General features: G+C 50.8%; 1 protein-coding gene across 3 annotated transcripts in view; it reads right to left on the bottom strand.

The window, feature by feature from the left end:
* Positions 1 to 2,633: 2,633 nt before the first annotated feature.
* The window catches only part of Dis3l2 (DIS3 like 3'-5' exoribonuclease 2), a 357,736-nt gene continuing 337,132 nt past the window's right edge, over positions 2,634 to 23,237 (bottom strand). For all 3 annotated transcript variants that reach the window (XM_029476858.2, XM_021163217.2, XM_029476861.2), the window contains 7 exons: positions 8,333 to 8,516; positions 7,617 to 7,703; positions 5,345 to 5,492; positions 4,951 to 5,081; positions 4,737 to 4,841; positions 4,052 to 4,153; positions 2,634 to 3,106 (listed from right to left, as the gene is read on the bottom strand). In XM_029476858.2, coding sequence (XP_029332718.1) covers positions 2,984 to 3,106; positions 4,052 to 4,153; positions 4,737 to 4,841; positions 4,951 to 5,081; positions 5,345 to 5,492; positions 7,617 to 7,703; positions 8,333 to 8,516 — 880 coding nt within the window. In that variant the 3' untranslated portion in view covers positions 2,634 to 2,983. The remainder of the gene's footprint in view (positions 3,107 to 4,051; positions 4,154 to 4,736; positions 4,842 to 4,950; positions 5,082 to 5,344; positions 5,493 to 7,616; positions 7,704 to 8,332; positions 8,517 to 23,237) is intronic.

Genomic DNA, 23,237 nt, shown 5'->3' with positions numbered 1-23,237 from the left:
ACGTCCTCCTCTATTTTCACTCCCCTCACAATGGATCCCTGAACACAAGCTCACTGGTGCCTTTGCTGGTCTTGGGGAGGTAGTGAGAGTGGATGTTTTGTATTCTTCAGAAACTGGTAGCCAATAACCTTCACAGGGGGAGATCTGGCTCCAGGCTCCTAGCTCCCATTGAGTGCAATACCCTCTTCTGGAGCCCCACTCTGCCCACATGGCCTCTTCTAAGGCTCTTGAACTGCCCTGCATGCTCTCCAGAAATGGATCCTCTTCTCATGGTCCAGCTGTTCTACACTTGGTCCCTCTTTCCATCTCACTGAGTCACCAGTGCCCTATGGCTCAGCCCTCTCTCCTTCACAGGCCTGCCCCATTCCCAGCAGGGGCCACTGCCGGTCTCTGCTGCTCCCACTGTGCCTATGCTGCCTCAGTTTTGGGACACCACCCACCCCAGGATTTTGGATATTTCTTTCCCCTCTCAGGCCTTCCTCCTCTCACCTGGACTGCCCTCACTGACTGCTTTAGTGGCTAGCTGGCATGGTGGTGCAGTGGGTATCCTCACTGGCTGTTGCGGTAGATATCTGGGATGCCTCTGCCTGGCACCAGCTCCCTGTCTTACCATGCCTCCAGTGTGCTGTGCTCCAGTTTCCGGTGGGCTGCCATCCTGGGCCCACTGAAGTCCTTTCCAAGGCTCTTTGCTAAGTAGGACTGTGGAGGGTGTCAGTCTCTCTCCCCAGGAGGGCAGGTTACAACCATTAATTAATACTTAACTCCCTCATCCATGCTGGGCCCACAACCTGCTCCATTTTCCCCTGGGAACATACTGCCTACTTCTGAGCTTTTTGAGACCCCAGTCAGGGTGAGATTGTGTCTGTCCTCCTTCCATGTGGACCTGACAGGCCACTGAGGAAAAGCCAGTGAGCTGCTCTGTGCCCCGTGCTTTAGCCTATAGTGCAGGCAGGTGTCTTGGATAGCTGATGAGTGAGTACTTCGTTTATTTCTTGTCATCTCTTCTGCCAGCAGTGCCCTTAGTGTGCAGTGCCAACTGCCACTCTGAGTGGTGTGTGGACACAAGTTCTATCAGTGCTCTGACTCAGTGCTGGGTGAACAAACACAAAGAGAAGTGACTCAGCTGGTGCTGTGGGAAGATGACGGAACCACTGGGAGGCAACAGAGGACAGGTGGCTCCAGTCCTGTCCAGAGGTGGCCTGGCTGCACCACCTCAGATGGAGACCTGAGACTTCCATTTGTCAGACAGGTTGGGGCAACCCAGGCCTGCTATGGCTCAGAGTTCTCAGTGACATGATGTCTAACCTGAGGGTGGAGCAAGCCTGTTATAGGTTTCTTTCTTTTTTTTTTTTTTTTTTCTTTTCTGTTATAGATTTCTAGTCCAACACCTGCCTCCTAAGAATGTTCACTCTGCAAAAACTTTCCTTACTGACTGGTCAGCTGCTCCTCATGAGGGTTGGGGAGGCCGTGTCTCAGCCACCTCTGTGTCTTGAGAGAACCCAGTACTCGAGCCACAGCTTCCTTAAGGATTCTGTAGGAGGCAGTGAAAGGAGGTCATGGAAGCCCGGGTTTGGCACAGCAGAGAAGCTAGCTCCTCAGATTTGTGGGATGAGCCTTTAGTCTAGAGATCCAGGATTGGCAAAGCCCCAGAATCTTCTTTACCCAGATACTAAACCACCATCCATCACTCTTCTGCCTATCCAGATATGCTGGCCTGGGAATGGGAGCAGAAGGGAGACCCTGGGGGGTGGGAGGACAGGCAGCTGAAGGCTGTGTGAGGCTGACAAGGAGCCCAGGGCAGGTGGGGCGTGTCTGTGGCTTTCCTCAGACAACAGCCCATCCTAGGGCTGTGATATCCTTGCAGCTGTGCCAGTCTCTCACTGCAAACATCCTGCCAGGGGACTCCACAGAATCTTTTTTGAAGAAAATCACCATAACCATATCAGATGGGTCTGTTAATCCTGATGCCACAGGGAACAGCACTGGGGAACAGGGCCTTGGTTGCTTTGGTTTTCATCCTAGATTCTAGTTGCTTTTGAAGCCAATTCATACTTTTCCAGTCTGGTGAAAGGAGGATACATTGTGCCCAGTTCCCTAGGGAAGAGGCTGCCCACTGCTCAGAAGGGTAGGAATTGCTAGTACCTGGGATGCTAAGCAGGTGGCTGGGTCAGGTAGGATCTGTTTTGAAGTCCTCCTGCCCTCTGGAAGGCCTGCCTTTACCTTTTAGGGTACAGGTTTGAAACTGCAGGTATTGAGGTACCTACTCATAGCATAGCTGTGAACAGGGCTCCTGGGAGCTTTGGCCTATGATATATAGGAAGGAGAGGTGGTAGTCCCACCTCCCCACATCCCATGGGCTGGCAACAGAGAGGAAGGGTGGGGAGGGAGGGCCACAGCCACACGCACAGGGTGACTGGCAGCTCCCTACTGTGCATACTAATTACATTTTTAATCAGCTAGAAGGAGGCTGCAGCATCAATCTGCCACACATGGCTCGTGAATCACCCTGGAGCCGGCAGGAAGGTCCTGAGTTGATGACCCCAACTCAGCTGTGAGGTGGATTCTAGGGAGCCCCTTGCCCTCAGTAACAGGCCACCCAGCTGCCATGCTTGCCCATGGCATCTACACAGACAGCAATTCACACTTGATTTTATTCCATGACACTGATTTGCTGAAACCCCCATTTCCTGGGCAGGGAAGGGCAGTGGGTCGCCTGGTAGAAGCGGGGCTGCCTGCCCAGGAGGACTGGGATCCTCTCTGCTCAGGGAAGCACAGGCCAGGCCTCAGCATTCCCTTCCCTGACCCCTAACCTTCCAGTTCATTTAAAAACTGAGCTGCAAAAGTAAAATAAAAGGAAAAATAAAAATAAAAACAAACCCCTGAGTTGTTAAAAACCAAATTAAAAATCCCCTTTGGTGTCAAAAGGTCCTATTCCTAAAAGCCAGCAGGGTAGGGCAGGCACAGGCCTGGTTTGGGCTAGCATTCAGTCCTCAGGCTCCTCATCAGACGCCTTCTCCAGGCCTGGTCGCTTCAGGATAGCACTGTACTTGAGGGCTGTGGCCTCTGCCTGCAGGACCACATCCACCAGGCTGAAGATGGTGATGACCTGTAGCAGAGCCAGGGACAGGAGAGGACAGGGCAGGTGAGGGCCTGCAATCAAAGCCAACTGACCACTGAGGCTCCCTTAACTTCCTGAGCCTCTGTCGCCTATCTGTAAATGGGACTCATTGGGTCTGGGGAAAACCAGTAGGCTAAATGGCACTATGTAGACATTTGTTATTCAGTGACCATTCAAGAGGAGCAAGAGAACAGGCTGGGCCGGGCCGAGCGGGGCCGGGCCAGCCTTTGGAACAAGAGGGATATAAGAAGCTTTTATCAGCTTCTCAAAATTTCTGAAAAGTTCTGTTCAGGGGAGAGGGATAGCACCTATCTCCTATAGAGCAGCAGTCCCCAGCCTGCTGTTCCAGACCCTTTGCCTCTGTCTCCTATAGAGCAGCAGTCCCCAGCCTGCTGTTCGAAATCCTTTGCCTCTGTCTCCTATAGAGCAGCAGTCCCCAGCCTGCCGTTCGAGACCCTTTGCCTCTGTCTCCTATAGAGCAGCAGTCCCCAGCCTGCCGTTCCAGACCCTTTGCCTCTGTCTCCTATAGAGCAGCAGTCCCCAACCTGCCGTTCGAGACCCTTTGCCTCTGTCTCCTATAGAGCAGCAGTCCCCAAACTGCCATTCGAGACCCTTTGCCTCTATCTCCAAAAAATTTACATTATGATTTATAACAGCAGCAAACTTAAGTTATGAAGTAGCATGAAAATAATTTAATGGCTGGGGGAAGGGCGTCACTGCAGCACGAGAAACTGTGTTAAGGATGGCTGCATCAGCAAGGTTGAGAACCACTGCCATAGTGGGTGCTCCCATATAGAACCTGGCAGTCTAAGCCAGGGCTTGGTGGAATCCCACAGGGGAACCTATGGTGCTGGGGAGAAATGAGGGCAGATGAGGACCCAGGGGCACACGTTTGAGACAGAGGTAGGCTTAGGGACACAGCAGGGGACTGACCTGCTGTGTTGGCTCCTCTTCAAGGTCATCAGGCTCCCAAACAAGAGTGAGCTCTGGCTTCTTCCCCACCTTCTGGAAGCTGTAGGATCGCAGGGCCAGTGCCTGGGGGCAGGGGGGACACACCGGAGCCTCAGGCTATGGGTTTCAGATGCCTCCTCTGCCCTGCCTATTTCTGACTGGCTGGAGGGAGCTTTGTACTGTCATCTAGGGAAGAAGCCAAGGCAGGATGGGCCTCTTGTTTCTGTTTGGGGACACAGTGTCCAGAGCAGTGCTGGCTACCCTCTGGCCTCTCCTTCTGCATGTTTCTGTAAGAACATCACAGGTCCCACACCCTGCCATCCTGGTTATGTTCTGAGTGCCTGGGCTTTTAAGGAAGAGTTCAGACTTGACCCTTGGCCTGAGGCCCTGTCCCGGGCAGGCCTACTTGGGGTCAGGGGTCTGGACCCTTTCTTGCCACATGCCAGTGAAACTCACTGCTACAGGATGCAGTCTGTGGGTCTTGCATAGCTAATGGCCAGGGACAGCAGGGAGCTCAGTTGAATCCCACCATTTACACCTGTGAAACTATCATGGGCTGTTCTGGACCAGGGGCATATTTCCCCAACAAGGAACTAGACACAGGCGGGAAAATGGGTTTGGTTTTGCCTGTAGGTGCAGGCCTCCCACTCATACCAGGGATACTCACGTTGCAGTAGATGCGCTTCTGCACCCCAAAGCGCAGCACCAGCACGTCGAAAGCTTGGTTCAGGACACCCATCACCATGGCCTCGGACTCCAGGGGGCCGCTCTCCTGTAGGAACAATGCATCGTGGCATCCTCCCAGGGAGGATCTGCACTGGTGCTCCATTCATCGGAGGACAGGGAAAGGGGAAGAAGAAGGGGCCAGGCTGGACACTCACCTTTACTAGAACTGCGAAGAAGAGGCCGATGCTGAGCTCCTGCACACGTTTGGAAGCCATGCGACGGTCATTGCAGTGGTCAGCTTGCTTCTGTAGGGTATCAGGCTCCACATCTGGCTGTTCACTGTAGCCTGGGGGAGAAGGCAACCAGGGTTGCTATTACGGGGATAAGGAAGGTTGTGTGCTGAGGCAAGGCTCTGGGACCATATATGGTCCCAGGCTTGCAATAAGTCTCACTAAAGCTTCCATCATCTGGGTGTGGATCGACAGTGTTCAGACTTAGGCTTCTCTGTCCCTCCGCATGTCCATGATAACAGTAATGTGGTCACTTACTCTGAGAGTGGGTAACTCTCGACCAGCAAAGGTCTTCCCAGGTCAGAGTCATGTCCCTTACCCAGAGCAGCAGCCAGGAGGCGGTGCACTATGACGTCAGCAAAGCGGCGGATGGGAGAGGTGAAGTGTGTGTAGAGGGGAACGTTGAGAGCATAATGCCGGAACTGCTCCTGGTCCTGCAGCATCCCAGAGCAGAAGTACAGTGCCATCTGGAGGGAAAGTGGGACTAAGCCTGGCTGGGTCTGCTAGGTGCTGAGACCCAAGCCTGGCCCATGGCAAGGTTGATACACACCTCCCCTATCAGCTTTAGGCAGCTAATCAAAGCCCCAGATTCTTGGGGCCAGGGTCATCCTACTTAAGGGGTTCTCAGCAGCTGCCATGGACAGCATGTAGTGACCAGAGCCCTTCCCTGCTCAAGATGCATGCTAGTCATGCCTAGGGCTGCCAGGGCTCCATCCATGAGGGCAATGCTTGGAACAGCTCAGGAAGCTATGCCTCTGTTGGGCATGGGAGGCTGGAAGCCCTCAGGATGCTGGGTGGCCTCTAGCACTGTGGGACTAGCCACCAGGGCAGCTGTGCAAGGACTCTTCCTCCTTAAGGCCTATGGTTGCTGAGTCCCTAACCAGAAATGATGCAGAGGAGTTGCTGTGGAATAATTTTCCTTAGGATCCGAGCAGTCACCCTGGGTCAAGATGATTGCAGATAGGAAAACATATGGCCACGTTGGCCCAGGGCTGTGAATTGTCTTCTGGAGACACAAGCAGAAACTGAGGATGCCGCATGTCCCTGGCCAGCCCAAGAAGATGCCAACCTCCAAAGGAGAGCAGCCCGTAAGGTTCCTCAGCTTCTGGCTGAGCCAACCATATTTCCTCTGGCCCTGATCTCTTCCCAGTTGATGGTCACACTAGCCACAAGTACAAGTTCCACAATACTCTAGCATATGCCAGTCAAGAGGGTAGTTTGTTAGCTTGCCAGCCTGCATCAGTTTGCTCCTGAACAACTGTCCACAGTGATCCACAGGTCTAAGACACCTGAGCCAAAAGAACCACTGAGCCGCTGCAACCTAGGAACAACCTAGACGAGGTCTGGCTTCAGCCGTCACAGCCTTGGAATCAGCAGCTGTTGCCTAGAAGGATGTTCACTTCTTTGAAAGCCCCAGAATCCCTGGCCAAATGACACCCTTCTCTGGTTACTCCATGTACATAACCCTAGAACTCAGAGCACAGCCCCCTGCTGGATCTTGAGCTACATCTGGGGCAAGTTGCTGGGGACAGGGGGCATAGTCTTCATAGTAAGTCATGTTTATCTTTGTTTTCAGTGGTGGCTCAGTTCCTCAGAAAGGCAGCGTGAGGAGGAAAAGAGGCCCAGGCTCCTCCTTGTTCAGTGTAGCTATCTCTGGGCAGGGCAACAATCATGGCTTCTCTGTAGTGGCCAGAGACCACTGGGACAGCTCATGTCCTGTTTCAGCAGCTCTCTTGGGAACCAGGCCTCACTCCCCACTGTTGTGCTGCTGTTGCTGTGACCTGACCTGTCCCTGTCACTTGCCATTTAGTCCTTGCCATCAGAATCCTGGGGGTAGCAGCACTCCACAGGGCACAGCCTAGGGTCTTGTGTGCACTGTCTAGGGTAGGTGGTAGGGTGGGGAACAGGCAGCCAAGTCCCCGAACTGCCCTGATGGCTCCATTCCTAGTAGAGCCAGGAGTTATCAGGAAATAAATCAGCTGTGGCTGGCTGAGGCTACCTGACTCTCATGAACAGATTGAATCTGTTGAGAGTGACCCTTGAAAAATGGCCTGCCACTGCCCTGGCAAGTGCTGGGGCTCACAGCCGACCCCATTAGTACCTGTAGCTCCAATTGACCTGCCAATCTACTGAGATGGCTCCCATCCCAAGGATGCTTAGGCCCTGCAGGGACTGCAGTGTAGGCTGGAGGGCTGTGACAGCCTGCTAGGAGCCAGCCCATCTATCTCTTAGCTGTCACTTGCTTGGGAACATGGGCCCAAGCTCGAAGCAGACTGATTCTCCTGCAGACTGCAGCTACAGTAGAGATGGAGACTTTTCTCTTGCCTGGGGTCTCTAGCAGCCACAGGCCATACAGCTCCTGAGGGATGGAGCCTGCTTTTCAGCACAGAGGATAGATTTCTTCTGGAGCTCAGTGCCTGCCTGTCCCAGGTGTGACTGCAGCTTTTCTTGCCAGATAGTGTTCCTCAGTGCCTCTCTATCCAGTAGATCCCAGAGCAGAGCAAGACAGTAGTGGGCTATGTACACGTGCTGCTTGCCAGCCAGAGTTATGGGTACTACTGGGATCAGGGGCTGGTGTGGCCCCTCCTTACCTGCATGGGCCGGGAGTACATGTTGGTGAGCACCTCCTTCCGGGCCAGAGAGTACTTGTCGTCTCCAAATGTCTTAGTCAGGCTTTTCTAGAAGTAAACCCCAGAAACCTGTATGAGATATAGTTGGCCTTGGGAACAGGCTTGATCCCATTTTGGGGAAGGTATAGAGGGGTTCCCAGGCTATGGACCATGTTGACGACCTGCAGGGTATAAGAGCTGTGATTCATAGTCTGTGTCATACAATGGGCCTAAGATCTTCCATGCTTACAATAGGCCAGCTCTCTTGATTAGAGGAATCCTTTGCCTACTTCACACCCACCTCCATCTTGGAACATGGGTGGGAGATCTCCTTTTGGTGGGATGAGCAAGGACACTGGTTCTGCAGCCTCATAAAGCTTACCTCTGAGAAGGGAACATGTGAAGTGCTTCCCTCTAAGAAAGATTCCTTGCTTCCAGTTACCCTGGCTCAGCAAGGACCAGTCCAGTCCTTGCTAGAGGCCATGCAAGTGGCTATACCTTGAATAGTCTCCCTTGGTACAGACCTGATAATAGAGCCTACCCCTAGTGGAAGCCATCTTCTCCACTGCAGGGGAGACTGACCTGGCTACACAGGGAGTGGCTACATGGAGGCAGACAAGTCACTACCAGCCCAACTTCTAGGCTTTAATCTCTTCTCTCCAAGCAGGTCTTCCCATTACCTGCCCACTAGCACTCACATTTAGGGCCCCTGCAGAGCTGACATCCATGGGCAGCCCCATCTGGTCACAGAACTCCACCAGGTCACTGAGCATCTTCGTCTGTGGTGGGGGATGCCGGCGCAGCAGGGCCTGCTCAGGGAAGGTGCGGAAGATCTTGTGGGCCACCGCCATGTTGGCCAGGAGCATGAACTCCTCTACAAGCCTGTGGAGGATACATAGTAACTAGGGGGACCCTGGGGACAGGTGCTACTGCCCCTGTCCCAAGGCCTTGGCTCAGCTGGTTCTCTAATACCTTAGTTCTCAGTGTAAGAACCTTTCTGTGACCTGATCAAACTGGTTCTTCGGCTCTTTCTCTTTCATCTCCATGCTCAGATTTCCTAGAGTCAACCTGTCAATAATGTCTTTCTCTTTTGATCTGAATGTGTATGTGGTCTCCTGTCTCATTTCTCACTAAATGGGGATGCTCTCAGGTCATGCCGGGTCCAGAGATGATGCACAGTAATGATCTCTGGCAAGAAGACCTGCTGGGCTTCCTCTGGGGCTCACTTGTAAGAAGAGCTATCATTCTATTTTCCTTCACTTCAGTGTAATTAGAATTACTATAAGTAACTAAGTGCATGGGGATAAAGCTCTAAATAGGAAGATGAAAATATGTCAAGGCCCTAGTGAGAAGAGGTGGGGACTGATGGAAGATGGAGGAAGTGTGTCAAGGGTAGGAAGCCAGGCACAGCAGGAGATAGAGTCAACCAGCCCTGAAGTTGGTTACCTGTATTTCAATCCTGGGCAGGCAGGTTCTCCCCTGACCCTTGGGGCTCCCTTGGTGAGATAAGTGGATTGAACGTGAAGCCTTTCAGGTGTGTACATCCTGATACTACTATAGTCAGCATGTCCTGTGTGGAAAAAGCTTGCTCCCTGGGAAGGCAAAAGCCATTAGAGACCTTGTTCAGCTTCGAGGAGACACCCCAAGCTGCATGTCGAGCCTTAGTCTTCTCCCACTGAGGCAGCTCTGAGAGTCTGCCAGTGTCTGAGGAAACCTGGGATAAATCCTTCTACTGGAGGCTGAGTAGTGTTGCTTGGTCAGATCTGTCATCTAGACAAGCTCTTAGAAGGAAAATCAGACATATAGGAGAGAATGTTCCTTCTCCAGACTGGACCTGCTGTGAAGACGCTTGCCTCTGCTCTGTCTAGGTGCCTATTTGCAGAGCTTTCTCTACAAGGGGCTCATGAAGGCCCCACCAGGTGGGGTCTGGACACACCTGGCTCCTGTCATGGGGACCTGTGCACACCCGATCCTGTCATTGGGGCCTGGGCATGCCTAGCTCCGGTCATGGGGGCCTATGCACACTTGACTTCTGTCATGGACTCACCAGACTCAGCTCAAGAAGAAAAGCCTTTGTGTTACCCACTAGTTTGTAGGCAGAGCTTTTTAGGCTGACACCCTTATCTCAGTAACCCAACCCCTTCTTGTGCTTATCAGTACCTGACAATCACCATCACTGACCACCAAGTCTCTGAGACAGTTTGACTACTGGTTCTACCACACTCTTGTTGTGGAACTCCTGGTGAATCTCCTGTTCTTCCTTCCCAGAGTAAGACAATGCAAACATCTGATCACAGGGCTGGTGCAAAGGCAGAGGGAACATGTGTTCTGGGCCAGATACCAGGCAGGAATATCAACTGTCCAAGACACAGTGGTGCTTTCCTTTCTTCACATACACCACACAAATGACTAACACATCTGATAATCCTTCACCTTGTCACAACCTCTAGGGTGCTGGGATGCTGTCTGTTCCTGATCAGACTGTTAAATAAATGCTCTGACACTGGAAAACTTGACTACTCAACAGGTATTGCTATGGGAATTCAGGTCTGTTTCCAGACCTTTTCTCTTTGTGCAGTCTCAGAATCCTGTTGACCAGAGCACACAGTCTCTTGTAATCCCAAGGCTGAACTAGGACTGCAGTTTGTAAGTGAGGCCAGCAGGTGGCAGTAGGGCCCCACAGCAGGACTGTGAGGATAAGGCTGTTAGGCAGGCAGGAGCAGGGTGGGCTAATGGCTCAGGACAGGGACCCTCCTCCATGCTTCAAGCTATAGGTCAGAGACTTTGTTGGGATGAGCCAGAGTCCTGGTACACAGGAACTCTTCTGCTTTGTTCCACATGAGTTCATGGAGGGAGAAGAGAGACGGGGTGAAGGAGGAGCTACTATGGGAAACAGGCATGAGAAGACTCTAGGCAAGCAGCTTCTCCAGTGACCATGACCTGACTATTTATCCTTCATGGACATCTGCACAGCCCCGTAAGCTGCCCAAGACTTTGAGAAAAGAAGAGAATGTCTAACTCTGATCACAATCTGGCATGACTTTGGTTGCATAGGCTGGCCTTGTTCAAGTACTTTGGTGCCTGTGGTTCCTATTTCCATTAGCAGCCCTTGTCCATCTGTCCATTCTGCACCCCCTGTCCATCTGTCTTTTACTTCCTCTCTCCCTCTGAGTTAAGACATCAGCCTAAGAATTCTTCACAACAGTTTGGCAAGAGCAAAGCATTAACCTAAATCCTGTCACCAACCAAGAGGATGCACGGAACAAAGTTCCCACTTCTGGGTGCGGATAAGGCTTGTTAGTGTCCTAGGGTGGTGTGGGGAAATGATCTTAAAGTCCTGTCACCCTGCAAATGGAAGGGGAAGGAGCAAGCATGTGCACATCACAAAGGACCCAGCGATGCTCTGGCCCAGAAGCTCCCAGACTCCCAGGAGGCCCAGGATCTAGAAGATCCAGAACTAACAGGCTGAAACATGGCCAAACCAGCAGCAGCCAGAGCTCCACTGAACTTAAGATTCCCTGTGGGGCCAATCACCCACAGAGGGCTGCACAGATCTCTCCTCTCACCTGGGGCTAGCCAAGGTCCCTCTTGCTGACACCTGTCTACCCTTGTACAGTTCTCACAGTGATCAGCAGGGGGCCACCAGGCTCTTCTGTTCCAGTCCTGGGACATGGCAAAAGCCACTTAGAACCTAAGAACTTTCTGGGAAGAATAGCTCGAGAGTTTACAAATTGTGGCCCAAAGTCCAGGGGTTCCTGGAGTCCCAGTTGCTGTTTCGTTAGCTAAAGCTGCCTTTTGGGCTGAGGGTTCTGTGCAAACTGGTTGGCTGTGGGGTCTCTGGCAAGCGAGCTTCTCAATCTGATCTTTCCTCTCTTGTGGGGAAAGGGGCAAACTTCATACTATAGTTTGCAGCCAAACTCAAATGGTACCTTGTGCTATCCCAGGGCAAATGAACCAGGCTGGAGCACATTAGGGTATGGAAATGGGAAAGTGGCTGAGGGTTGTCTGGGTTGCCATGGCCTAGACTCTCCTTCTGGTCTGGGCACCTGCCTTCAGTCTTAGGGCACCTCCTCCCCAGGCGACAGCATCGCATAGGCATGAGATCACTCAGCCCTGCTGGGGATGGGGAGCTAGCTGGATCCCAGCAACTGCCTGACAACTGCTCTAAATAGGGGCTCAGGAATGGCTGACAGCCAGGATCACCTTCCAGAACAGCAAGCCAAGCCCTCAGAGATGGGGCCTCAGTCCCAGGCCTGGCATCTGCTGAGCATCTGGAGGCCTGAGCCACTGGGGCCCCACAACTCTGGAGGTCTTGGGTAGGACTCTTCTGTGACAGGAGGCTGTCAGCCAGGACATCACGGTGAAAGCTCTGCAGCCCTCTCTCGAAGCAGTCCCTACCTGCTGTCTGGGCCTGCAAGGCCTGGGGAAAGAGGGGGAGGTTTGCTGTTTCTCATCTCAGGGACCAGCTAAGCCAGGGTTTCATGTCCTGGCAAGCAATAATCAACCTATATATAAGTGCACACCAGAGATGCACATTCCATATCATAAGAAAGGCAGCTTCTGCCCAGAACTGTTCTAACACCACTTAAAGGGAAAGGTTCAGATACAAATGTACATGAGTAGCCAATTTATTACTATTATAGGCATTCTTTACCTTAGGAAGCGAGCATGCTCAACACAACTTATGCTGCTAGACACTGCACCTACCATCTGAGGACCCAGACTGGGACATGTTTATTTACTTGTGTCCAAATGTGGTTACTATTTGCTATTTACCTAATTTTTTGAGATTGTGTCTTTCTCTATGTAGGGTCGTTCAGTCTACATAACCTCAGCATCCTGACAGGTCAGACAGTGGTTAGGTGAGAAGCCTCTGAGGAAGGCAGGCCTGCCAACCAAGCAAAAATCAGCGATCAAGTTCCTGGCCATAAATAAGTACCACTCAGACTACAGTGTGTCTACCCTAGCCTAGCTAGACCTCCTCTTGCCTGGGCACCTGTCCTGTTATTGCTTTTTTTCTTTTCTTTCCTTTTCTTTCCTCTCCTCTCCTCTTCTCTTCTTCTCTCCTCTTCTCTTTTTCTTCCTTCCTTTCTTCTCTTCTTTCTTTTTTTCTTTCCTTTTTCTTTCTTTTCTTTCCTTTTTCTTTCTTTCCTTTCTTTCCTTCTTTCCTTTCTTTCTTTCTTTCTTTCTTTCTTTCTTTCTTTCTTTCTCTTTTTAAAGAGCAACAGGGTATGCAAGAGTTGCTCAAATGGTCCAGTTCTAGGATCTGGAGTAGATTTCCAGAAGCGTCTCTTGCTCTCCTTCCTGTCATCACTGTTGTCCAGGTAGTCATCTCCTGCTACTCTGTTGACGTCACACAAAACAGGGTCATGTCCCTTCCAGCAGGAACCACTGTTTAAGACCAGCAGTTCCTCTACCTGGTTAAACAATGTGGTATGTTTTATGTATGTTTGGACTGCATCACTCTTCTTTCCTGCTCCATCCTACTCTGGCCCTACTGAAGTCCTGAGGCCCTTTTGGCTTCTGTCCTTTCATATACTGTTCTCACAGCCCAGAGTACTAGGGCTGCTCCTCGCTCATGTCCTTTCTTTGGCTATCACTCAGTTTGGAAGATAGCATGAGGAACTCTCTCTTAGCATCCTCTTGGTCCCCATCATAGCATCTGACCTTCATGACTGTGATGGCCTCTTGGTCCTAGGTTGTATCTCATCTCCATCCCTAGTGGTTTATGTGCTAGTCCCAGAGTGGATGTTCAACAACCTGCACAGAGTGAAGGACTCCTGGGAGCAATGGCATCAGGCTCCAGTTCAGGAGGTAGGACTGTTGGGTCTCTCTATCACTATTGCCCTTTCTGTTTAGTTCTCAGGAGTTTCTAACTCCCTAATACTCACTGCCAGGCATGCTGATAATTTGGGGCCACCAAGTCTCCTGATCATTTCTCTACAGGCCCTAACCAACCTACTGAGTGCTACTTCCTTAATACACAGCAGCAGAGTTATTTATACTAGCAATGGCTGGTAGGCCTCAGCTTTCAGAGCTAGCTGTCCCTTTGTTGGATTTCTTACTCATCTTTTCTAGCTGTGGCCTCAATCCACCCTGGGTACCACTTCTCCTATGGCCCTACAATGCTCTTATCTTTCTGGGTGGCAGGAGCTTAATGTGCAAATAGGAAAGTGATCTGCTCCAAGTCCTATATCCCTAAGCATCAGTCTGTGCTCTTGGGGCAATCAGAATGCCTAAATCCTTCCCTAAGATGCCCACAGGTGTATCCACAGGGAGGTACACTCACAAGCAGGATTCATTTCAAGGGATGTCAAGGAACCAGAAATGAAACACAAAGCTCCAGGTGGAAAGGCAAGGAATTGAGGGTACAGGCTTGGACCCCACTCAGGAGCTGGAAGGCTACTGAGCAAGGAAGATGTTTCAAATAAGTATGTGGGAATAGTTGGGGCTGGGGGACAGAGCAGGACCAGATAAGATGAGGGATGAGACAATAAGGGAGCAGTACAGGGGTTGAGTGGGCCAGGTGACGAAGGCATGTGCACTGGCCCTCAGGAGGCCAGAACAGAGAGGGTAGAGGTGGTAGAATAAGGCAGAGGGACATGGAGGAGCTGTAGCAGGCTGCCCTGTGAGAAGTGCTGCAGAGGCAGAGGAAAGGGTAGGAAAAGGCCCCTGAGGCTGGCAAGTTGAGGCAAACCACCAGGGTGGTAGGGCTGGGGAATCTGGTTTAGAAAAACAGGGAAGGGGTGATAGGTCAAGCGCAGGCAATGCTCCATTGAGTTTTGGTGAGTCAGTGACAGAAGGAAGGAGCCAGGGCCTTATGACTATTTTTAGACAAGCCGAAGGTATTCTAGGAGGCAGGGGCTCATGCTCTGAGAGAGCCCGCAGGAAGCCATCCAGCAGGCCCAGAGAAGGGGAAGGGAAGAGTCACTGTCTTATGTCTCATTGTAGAGCAGGTTAAGGAAGGGCCTTGTAGGTAGGTTTACAACCTCTGTCCTGACCATGCTCCCTATAGGAAGGCTGGTTCATAGCAGTTAATGCTGTTCTCTTACAGACCCTAGATGTCACAGCACTCATCTCTGACACCACGCTGCAGCTGTCAGGAAGAGAGGACCCTTGCTCAGTCTTATAGTTAGTCAGGGACAAAGAAGCTAGATGCTTCTTTCTCTGGGCTCCTCATCTAGCACGATGCCAGAGGGCTGATGGGTAACCCCAGAGCACCGTCCCTGGAACTGTCAAGCCCACTGGGCAGTGGAGAGAAGAGAAAGTACTGTACCCACTAGGAACAGCTACCTCACTGTGGCTCAAGGACAGGAACAGGTCCCAGGGTGGCTGCTGTTTCTGCCCCTAGAACTTAGTTTCTGGACAACAGTGAGATGCTGGCACTAACTTTGGGTCTTGCCTCAGGTGGGGAGGTGGTGCTGAGGGCAGGCCCTGTCCACTCATGCTCCGCAGACGTTGCCTTCATATTTTCTACTCCTTTGTACCTGGTCTCTCAATATTGCCTGGCAAGGGAGGTGAGGTCTATGGGGGATGTTCTACCCTCAGATCCATTTTACCTGCTAACCCAGAAGAGAAATTCATCCTAGCCCTTTCATACCCTGAATACTTGCAAAGTAGCTTCTGAAGTTGATCTGGAGCTGAGCTGCTGAGATTGAAGCCTACTGGGCCAGAGGTGAGCATCCGCCTGGCTGTTGCTGAAACCGGAAACTGCATCCATTTTCAAAGACCAAAACCAAGTGTGAGATGGAAGAGCCTCTCTGCCCTCAGCCATTAGGGCACTTGTTAACTTTGTGGGAATCTCATGCTAATGGAATTAGGCCACTCACAGAGATTGTTCAATTAGTTCTTGGTGAAAACTGCTAACATGGAAATTTGATAAGAATTGCTCCCAGCTAGTTTCAAATTCATTTCTTCGGCAAACCAAATTTCCCCCACATGGGCACATCCTCACTGTTGGCTGAGGAGCCCTTGGGCCTCAGTAGCTGTGAAGGCTCAGTAGCCGCTGGGCTCTCACAGGAGTTGTGTGCTAGAGCGTGACTCTCCTCTACAGCTGGGCAGCCACCCTCACAGGAGACCTGCTGCTCTCTCAGCGGCCCCAAATTGAGTGTAGTGTGGTGGAAAACTGCAAGGGAATGGGGCGTGATGGGAAGTCAGTGGTCTGATCAGTACTAAATTGAGGGATTCTGGGGGTGGGGAACTGTAGAGATCTTGTTGCAGTTCCCTCTGAGGCCAGGCCAGGGTGGGGCTGGTGGCTAGGGAGCTGGAAAGTAGAGGCCTGGGGGGTTGGGGAAGGGGAGTGCTGCTGCAGGCCAAGCTTCAGGGGAGTGGGAGGGTGCCTGGGAGGAGAGGCAGCAGCAGACTGACAAGGCGCCCACCAGGGCTTGACCACAGGGCCACCCCACGTCACAGCTAGGGCCTTTCACTGACCCCTTTCCTCCTGGGCTCCCTGCAACCTGCTCAATATTTTGGACGTTCCCATGAAACCACAGGGAAATGAATGGGGCCTAGTTCACAGGCATGGAAAACCCCAGAGGAGCAGGCCTCTGGAGCCAGACATAACAGGCCTTGTGGGTGAGGCCAGAGCCAGGTTTTCTAGTCTGTGGGACTGAATCTACTCCAGGCCTTTCTATAGGTTCAGCAGGCAGAGCCCTGCTGCAGTGGAGCATGTTTGAGCCATGTTTTTCTAGTTCAAAAGGAAGTCTCCAGAGACTAGGCGTTCAAGTGCAGCCCTCTGGCCCTGCCAAAGGGAGGCCCAGTGGCTGTGGTAGGGAGGGGGAAGGGACTGCTTGCAGTCATTTGACAGCACTGAAAGCCCTTTGTCAGCGTAAAGCTAGCCACGAAGCCTTGCTCTTCCCAAGGCTTAGCTCTGCACATAGAGGCACGGGGCAGGCCTGCACGTGGGCAACAGCTCTGGCCCCTAAGCAGAACCAGGCGGTGTGCCGTGTAGCATTGCAGTGAAGGGTAATTGGGCCTTGCTGGCTCTTTTATGATGTACACACACACACACACACACACACACACACACACACACACACACACACGAGAACCTTTCTCTAGTTCCACTGAAACTGGAACCACTGTTAGAGGAGGTGTGGCCAAGGCACACAGAAGCACATTCCCTCTGGGAACTGCTGCCTGCCTGCAACAGCTTTCTGGCCCTGCTCAGATCCTAGCCAAGGCCAGGGCTCCCTCTTACACCCAAGTAGAGGAGGCTGACCCTGAAAACCTGCACCAAGAACAGAGCTTGGATAAACTCAGGGAAGCCAAAGTCACCTCTCACTTTGGGAGGGATCAACTTTAGTTTGAAAGCTAGAATTTGGGTATGAAGATGTTCTAGGGAGAAGGGTGTTTTAAACACACGGATCCTCTCATACACATACAACTACAAGAGATAGTTGGAGAGGAGAGAGGAAAGGAGGAGCCAGGTCACCCCGGAGCTCAGGCTGCTCTGCTTTATTCAAAGTGTGCTTTGCTTGGGCTGCTGGGGGTGGGGTGGGCCCCATTTTCCAAGGCCACCCTGGAGTGGTGAGGCCACTAATGGTGGGAAGAAAAGAGAGTGCAGCCAAGCTCTTTGTGTGCTTTGTCATTTAGCCCAATGAGTCCTTTCCCAGGAAAAAACTGTAGGTCTTAATGTGCACAGAGGGAAACTGAGTCTCAGAGGTTACAGAAGACTACTAGAGCCAGAATGTGGCAGGGCCCGGATCTGGGTGGGGCACCCACCTGCAGCTTTGGCTTCTTTAGGTTTTCTGGCCTTGGGTGGCTGTGGCTGTGCTAAGTGGGAAGGAGGTATAAGCTATTCTCTTTGGAGAACCCTGCTCTGGGATGGCATATGAAATCCAAATGCTGCTCCCTAAAGAACTAGACCCTCAACCTCTTTTTTTTTTTTATTGAATGTTACTTTGTCTTCCCCTTTACCAAGCAGGGTTGTGTATCAGCTTACCTATGCAGTCAGTCCACCCCAAGTCGGAGGTGGATTTGCATGGTGGGGCTGCTCCTGTGGGTCTGGGGGATGGCCTGTGTCCCAGCATTGTTTGGTTCCATCCAATCAAGAGGACACTGCAAAGTACTGAGTGCCCCTTCTGAAATGTAGGTGATCTCTGTCTGGGCAATACAAGACCAGGCCTGCAGAGGCTGTGGGAGGAACCTGAGTCCATCTCTAGGGAGGGATATTAGTGGAGGGAGCCCTGGCAAGAGTGACTCAAGCTGCTTGCTCTGCCTCATTCCCCTTCCCACCATGCACACTGCACCTGCAACCGATCTAGAACCAAGCATGGCCTGATTTCTGTCTGCTGGTCTGCTCTGGGGAAGACCAGACAGATGGGAGGAGCAGACAGACTGCATCTGGCATAGGAACATAGGCACAGCTGTGTAAGTTGTCAAGCCACTGGGTGAACTGCCCAGGGCCCTGTCCACAGGCTTCAGTCTTTGGAGGTTAAAAGGGATCCTTCTTACTTCTTCATCTTCTCTATGTCTTTGCTGACATTTACGATTGTATCTGAGGAAGCCATAGCCTGACCTTGCATGGGGGTGGAGTTTAAAATAAGCTTCCTAGAAAGACAAGCCCTTGGAAAACCATTAGGGATCCACCATCCCTAAGTTTTCACTAGAAGTCCAAGGTACAGGAGAAGGGCATCCTGGAGCCAGACACTCTTAGGTTGGAGTGTGGCTTCTACTTGAATCCTTGCTTTGCTCCAAAGCCATCAGTCACGGACAAACCATGGTTGGATCAGCTCTCAGTGGTGCCTGTGTGAGCTTGCTCACTCCTGCTCTGCCTACTGCAGTCCTAGCTTGGGGCTCTACCTGACTACTTGTGGTTTTTTCCTGTTCTTCCTGCCCCTGCATTCTTTTGGGCCAGTCATAGCTGCTCAATGTGACTAACCTGGGTGGCTCAGACAGCTTACCTCCCAGTCCCTTGAACAGTGACTAGGACATAGGAAGCAGCCACTAAATACTTTTTAATATTTTATAATAATATACAATTCATTACGATGATGATGGTGGTGACAGTCTTAACCATACAGCCCAGATCTTCTGGAACTTGCTACACTACATAGCTCAGGTGAGCTTCAAGCCTATGGCAACGTTTCTGTTTTTGCCTCCTGAGTGTGGGTATTATAGGTGTGCACTTCCATGCTTTAAATAATTTTCATCAGAGATTATTTCTTTATTTACAAAGACCAGCAACATCTTACAGTTCTGCACATGCTGTTTTTACCTCAAGACAACAGAGAATGAGTAAGATAAGACCTCTCGTGAGACAGACACGGCCTGGGTCCTGATCTGTGTCACTGAACCCACAAGAAGTTAGCGGGAGTGAGAAGGTGCCTCTGGGTATCTTAGTACAGGACTCAGGAGGTGACAGAATCTCTGTTGGAAGTGAGGCCTCCCTCACAGAGCCTCCTCTGTAGTACTCAGTGTGCTTAGCCGGGTCACTGCCGACCTTATTTTTCCTGGTTGGTAAGGGCTTACCAATGTGAGCTGGCTCTTCCCCTTCCTCTGCCCACTTTCCTCTGCAGACCCCAAGCCGTGGGAAGGAAGGTGTGGGGAATCTAGGCCTGAATGGTCTTGAGAATCCCAGAGACAAGCGGGACACTGATGAACTGTTCAGGGACTAAATGAGCACAGTAGAATCATTCTTTGCTGCTGTTTCACAGAAATACTGAGTGAAAGACAACACACATTTTAAAAGGGTGAAAATAGAGCTCTTCAGGGCTAGGCTAGGGTTTCCACAGCTTTCTCTCTGCCTATTCCTGCCGGTCAACAGGCACACGAACTTGGCAGTCAGAACCTGAGACAGCTTCTGCAGGCCTGATGGGACCTACTGAACTTGCCCTGATCCAATTTTTACTTGTCTGTAGACAGTTATTACTTAAACCCAAACAGGGTGAGCATAGTAACTAAGCCTCCTTTGTGGGTGACCTGATAAATGAATACTCTTGTCCAAGGGCAGCTGCTTTACTATAAACACGAAACCCAACAGATTAAGAAAAGCCTCTTCCCACCCGGGCCGTTTCCTCTGCGCTAACACTTGTCTTATCACCCACTGGGATGCGGTCTGTTGAGTCTGGCAGAGCTCATTAGTTCTGTGACTTTGAAAATATTGACCCATGGTTTTATGAACTGGGTTCAGAGTGCTTTAGATGGATGTGTTCCCATCCAGCGAGTTCTGGGCTTCCCCTGCATGTGCCTGGACTGCACCAGACACACACACACAGGCCGTTTGTCCTTTCCACCTGGCAGCACCCAGGCACCTGCCTTGTCCTCTCCATGTCAAAATACAGGCTCCTACCTGCCACCTGCTCACAGGGCTCTTGCCTGTCCAATGAGCCCGCAGCTGAGAGAAGCCATGCATGTACTTTCCTTCCCAGGCTGGGCATCCTGGGAGCCTGGCTCCTAACTCCTTTGTCACCCCTATGGTGTGAACAGGAAATGCCCTCCCCCCCATAGGTTCATGAGTTAAAGGCCTGGTCCCTTGCTGATGACACTGATTTGGAGGATGGCAGAGTATTTAGGAGGAAGGGGCACTTCAGGGCCTGAGTGCTGGGGATTCTTGGGGTCTATACCTTGTTCCTGGCCCCTTCCTTCTGCCATTTGCTGCTTTCTGGTCACAGCTGGGTGACCTGTGCTGCTCCTACCTCTTGTTTCCACCACACTGCTCATCTGACCATGAGCTGATTGAGCCCAAGGACATTTCTCCCATCATGCCCCACCCCAAATATTTGTTATAAATATTGCTTTCCATGCCTGTCTCCCTCAGTGGGTTCTCTGGACCTTTATTATTTCCATGCACTGTGCAGTGCTTGGCTCTAGCTAGACAAGCAAAGGCATGAGGTTTACATTGATCTTACAACACTCACAATGACTCATCTTCTAATTTGTGAGATGCATGGTAGAATTTCCCAGAGCTCTTCTTGCAATCTGGGCCATTTGTGGAACATTTCTCTAGGTTTAGCAGTGGGGACACAACTGGTATGTAACAGTCCACATATAGGCTCTTGCCTATATGACCTGCATCTCTCTGGCTGTGGATATCTATCTCTACTGGGGTCTGAACAGCACTGGCTTGGCTCCCATGGTGAGCTTGCCTGAACAGGAAGGGACTGCAAAAATGATGGTGGTAGGTGTGGAGGCTGTGGAGTGGGCATCCTTATGTGATGGAAGCTTTATCTCCCAAGAGCCCAATAGCAATAGTGGTTTTCTGGTTTTGGTAACTCAATGGGCACAGGAATGGGGCTCCAAACACCACAGGGTCTGTGGAATCTCAGGTTATTCCAGGAAGGTGTAGATGTTTCATCAGTTCTTATCTTAGGGGCCAACACACTTCTAAGTATTCCATAAATATGATTAGCATACAGGCTGTCAACCTCTTATCTGAAATGCTGAGACCAAAAGTGCTTCAGATTTCATTTTCAGATTTGTGAATATTTGCATAGGCTCTGGAATACAAACATAAAATCTCAAATGCTCTAAAATCTAAAACTTGGAAGTTCATAAGGTATTTGGTTTAGATTTCAGATCGGGAATTCTTAACCTACATCATGAAAGCCATCTAGAGTAAATGAAGGAGACAGGAGTCTGGTGCTTTAAAAGAAACAGAGGCATGCTAAGATTAAGGATGCAAGGGGAAAGTAATCCATGCTTGCAAGGAGAGGTGTGCACCTGGTGTCTGCTGAGCATCTGCAGTGTGCTAGCTGTGCTGGAGGGACTGTTCAAAACTTCATCAGTGCTACAAACTTCTCAGCAGTCCCTGGCTGGATCCCAGGTCTGCTCTAAGTACTGGGAACCAGAATCTACAGAGAATCCAGCAAAGCCTCTTAATATGCACTCTCTACCTCACAGTCAAAAGCATTCACATTCTACTGAGTTGCACAGGCAGAGGCAAGACCTGCCTCTTGAAGTACTCAGCAGGGGACTGGTAGTTCTGAGACTGAGGGTTGTTAAAAATTGGGAGTCAAGTTTGATGACATCAGAACTGGAAAATTCACTGAGAAAGTCAGAGGGAGTGAAAAGGGCATTCTGTTTCATGAGCAGAACAGTGATGAATGGCATACCTTACACAAAACATGGTGACCACCTAACTAGTATGGTTATAATAAAGGATAGAGGACACATATTTAGCAGAAAGTGGTGGGCAACCTGCTAGGCTCCAGAGAAGGAGGCACTTCATGATAGGATTTGGGGGGAGGGAGGAGGAGTGGGATGGGATGGGGGTGGGATTGGGGAAATGAGGTGGAGTTGGGTGGGATAGGATGGGATGGGGTAGGAAAATGCATATAGTAGTTGAGTCAGTTTAGCTTAGTTGGCAGATGTAGAACACAAACATACAGAATCTCAGAGAGTGGAAGATGGTGTAGAACTAGGAGGTGTTCTCAAAGGCAGCTGTGGGAAACATGTCATGTCTGCATGAACAGGCACTTTGCTGTACGGTGCACCAGGGTAGTCTTGGCTCAGAACTATAACCTTCTCTCACCTGGGATGAGAATTCTAACATTGGCCTCATCTCCCTATGGTTCTATGTCCCTACAAGGCCTAGTGTTCACAGTTACCACATAGATGGTGGTGAGGTGACAACTGCTCTGATAGTCATCAGGGCAGAGACGAAGACACACAGGGCAAGGCTTCAGTAAAGTCAAGGGAAAACCCTGTGACTCTGCGGTCACTCACTGTAGGGAAAATGGCTGTGTAGAGTGCAGGAGACTCAGTAGAAAACATTTTCAGCTGGGCATGGCACAGCAGTCATGTAATCTTACTTGGAGACTAAAACAGGAGGATCTCAAGGTCAAGGACAGCCAGGCCAGCTTGGGAAATTTAGAAAAGCTTTGTCTCAAAATAAGGAATTAAAAATAGCTAAGGATACAGCTCCTGGAGCACTTGCCTGCTATGTATGAACTTTTAGGTTCAATCTCCATACTGTAAAAACACCCACACACTTTTTACATAACATAAATATTTTGAACAATCCTCAGTTATTAAAACCTTAGTTTTGTCTAGCTGATGTCATTAAGAGGATATATACATTAAAGGACAAAGGCTATGACCTCTCCCAGTGAAAACTACAAGACAATTGTATTTCTCGATTTCTAAACAGCTCTAACAAAGCTAGGTCACACACCCAGGAGAAGGTGGTCACAGTGTCTTATGTGAAGAAATAAGGAACAAGAAGGACATAGATGGAGATGTCTCAGCTTTGGAGACAAAAGCCCCAGCCAGTGAGTGGAGCACTTCCACCCAAGGGAGGCATGACTACAGAATCAGAGAGCTCTAGACAGCCTTCAGACACATGATGGTGATAGCACAGTCTCCACATTCAGGGCTAAGCCAGATCTGCCTCCCTGAAAACAGCCCCCACTCAATGTGGTGCCGCCCCAGCTAGTCAGCCTCTGGCTTCCTCACCTTGGATCCTGGCCCGACAGTGCTTAAGGTGGGTCACTTGAGGATGCCCAGTGAGGTGGAGCTACAAGTCAATGGGATGATCTGTGTTGTGTACCTCAGTCAGACTTTGCTGGTTGGCTTTGCAAAGTCATGTCTAAGTGGAGCATTTCCTTCCACTTAACTCAGCGGGCACAGCTGGAGTCAATCTGTGAGATCCCTTTCCAGTTG

The sequence above is a fragment of the Mus caroli genome, unplaced genomic scaffold (genome assembly GCF_978045245.1).
Source record: "Mus caroli unplaced genomic scaffold, Mus_caroli_1 scaffold_1, whole genome shotgun sequence".
In the NCBI taxonomy this organism is placed as follows: Eukaryota; Metazoa; Chordata; class Mammalia; order Rodentia; family Muridae; genus Mus; species Mus caroli.
Note: the sequence above shows the minus strand (reverse complement) of the source record. Positions and strands in the feature narration are given on the sequence as shown.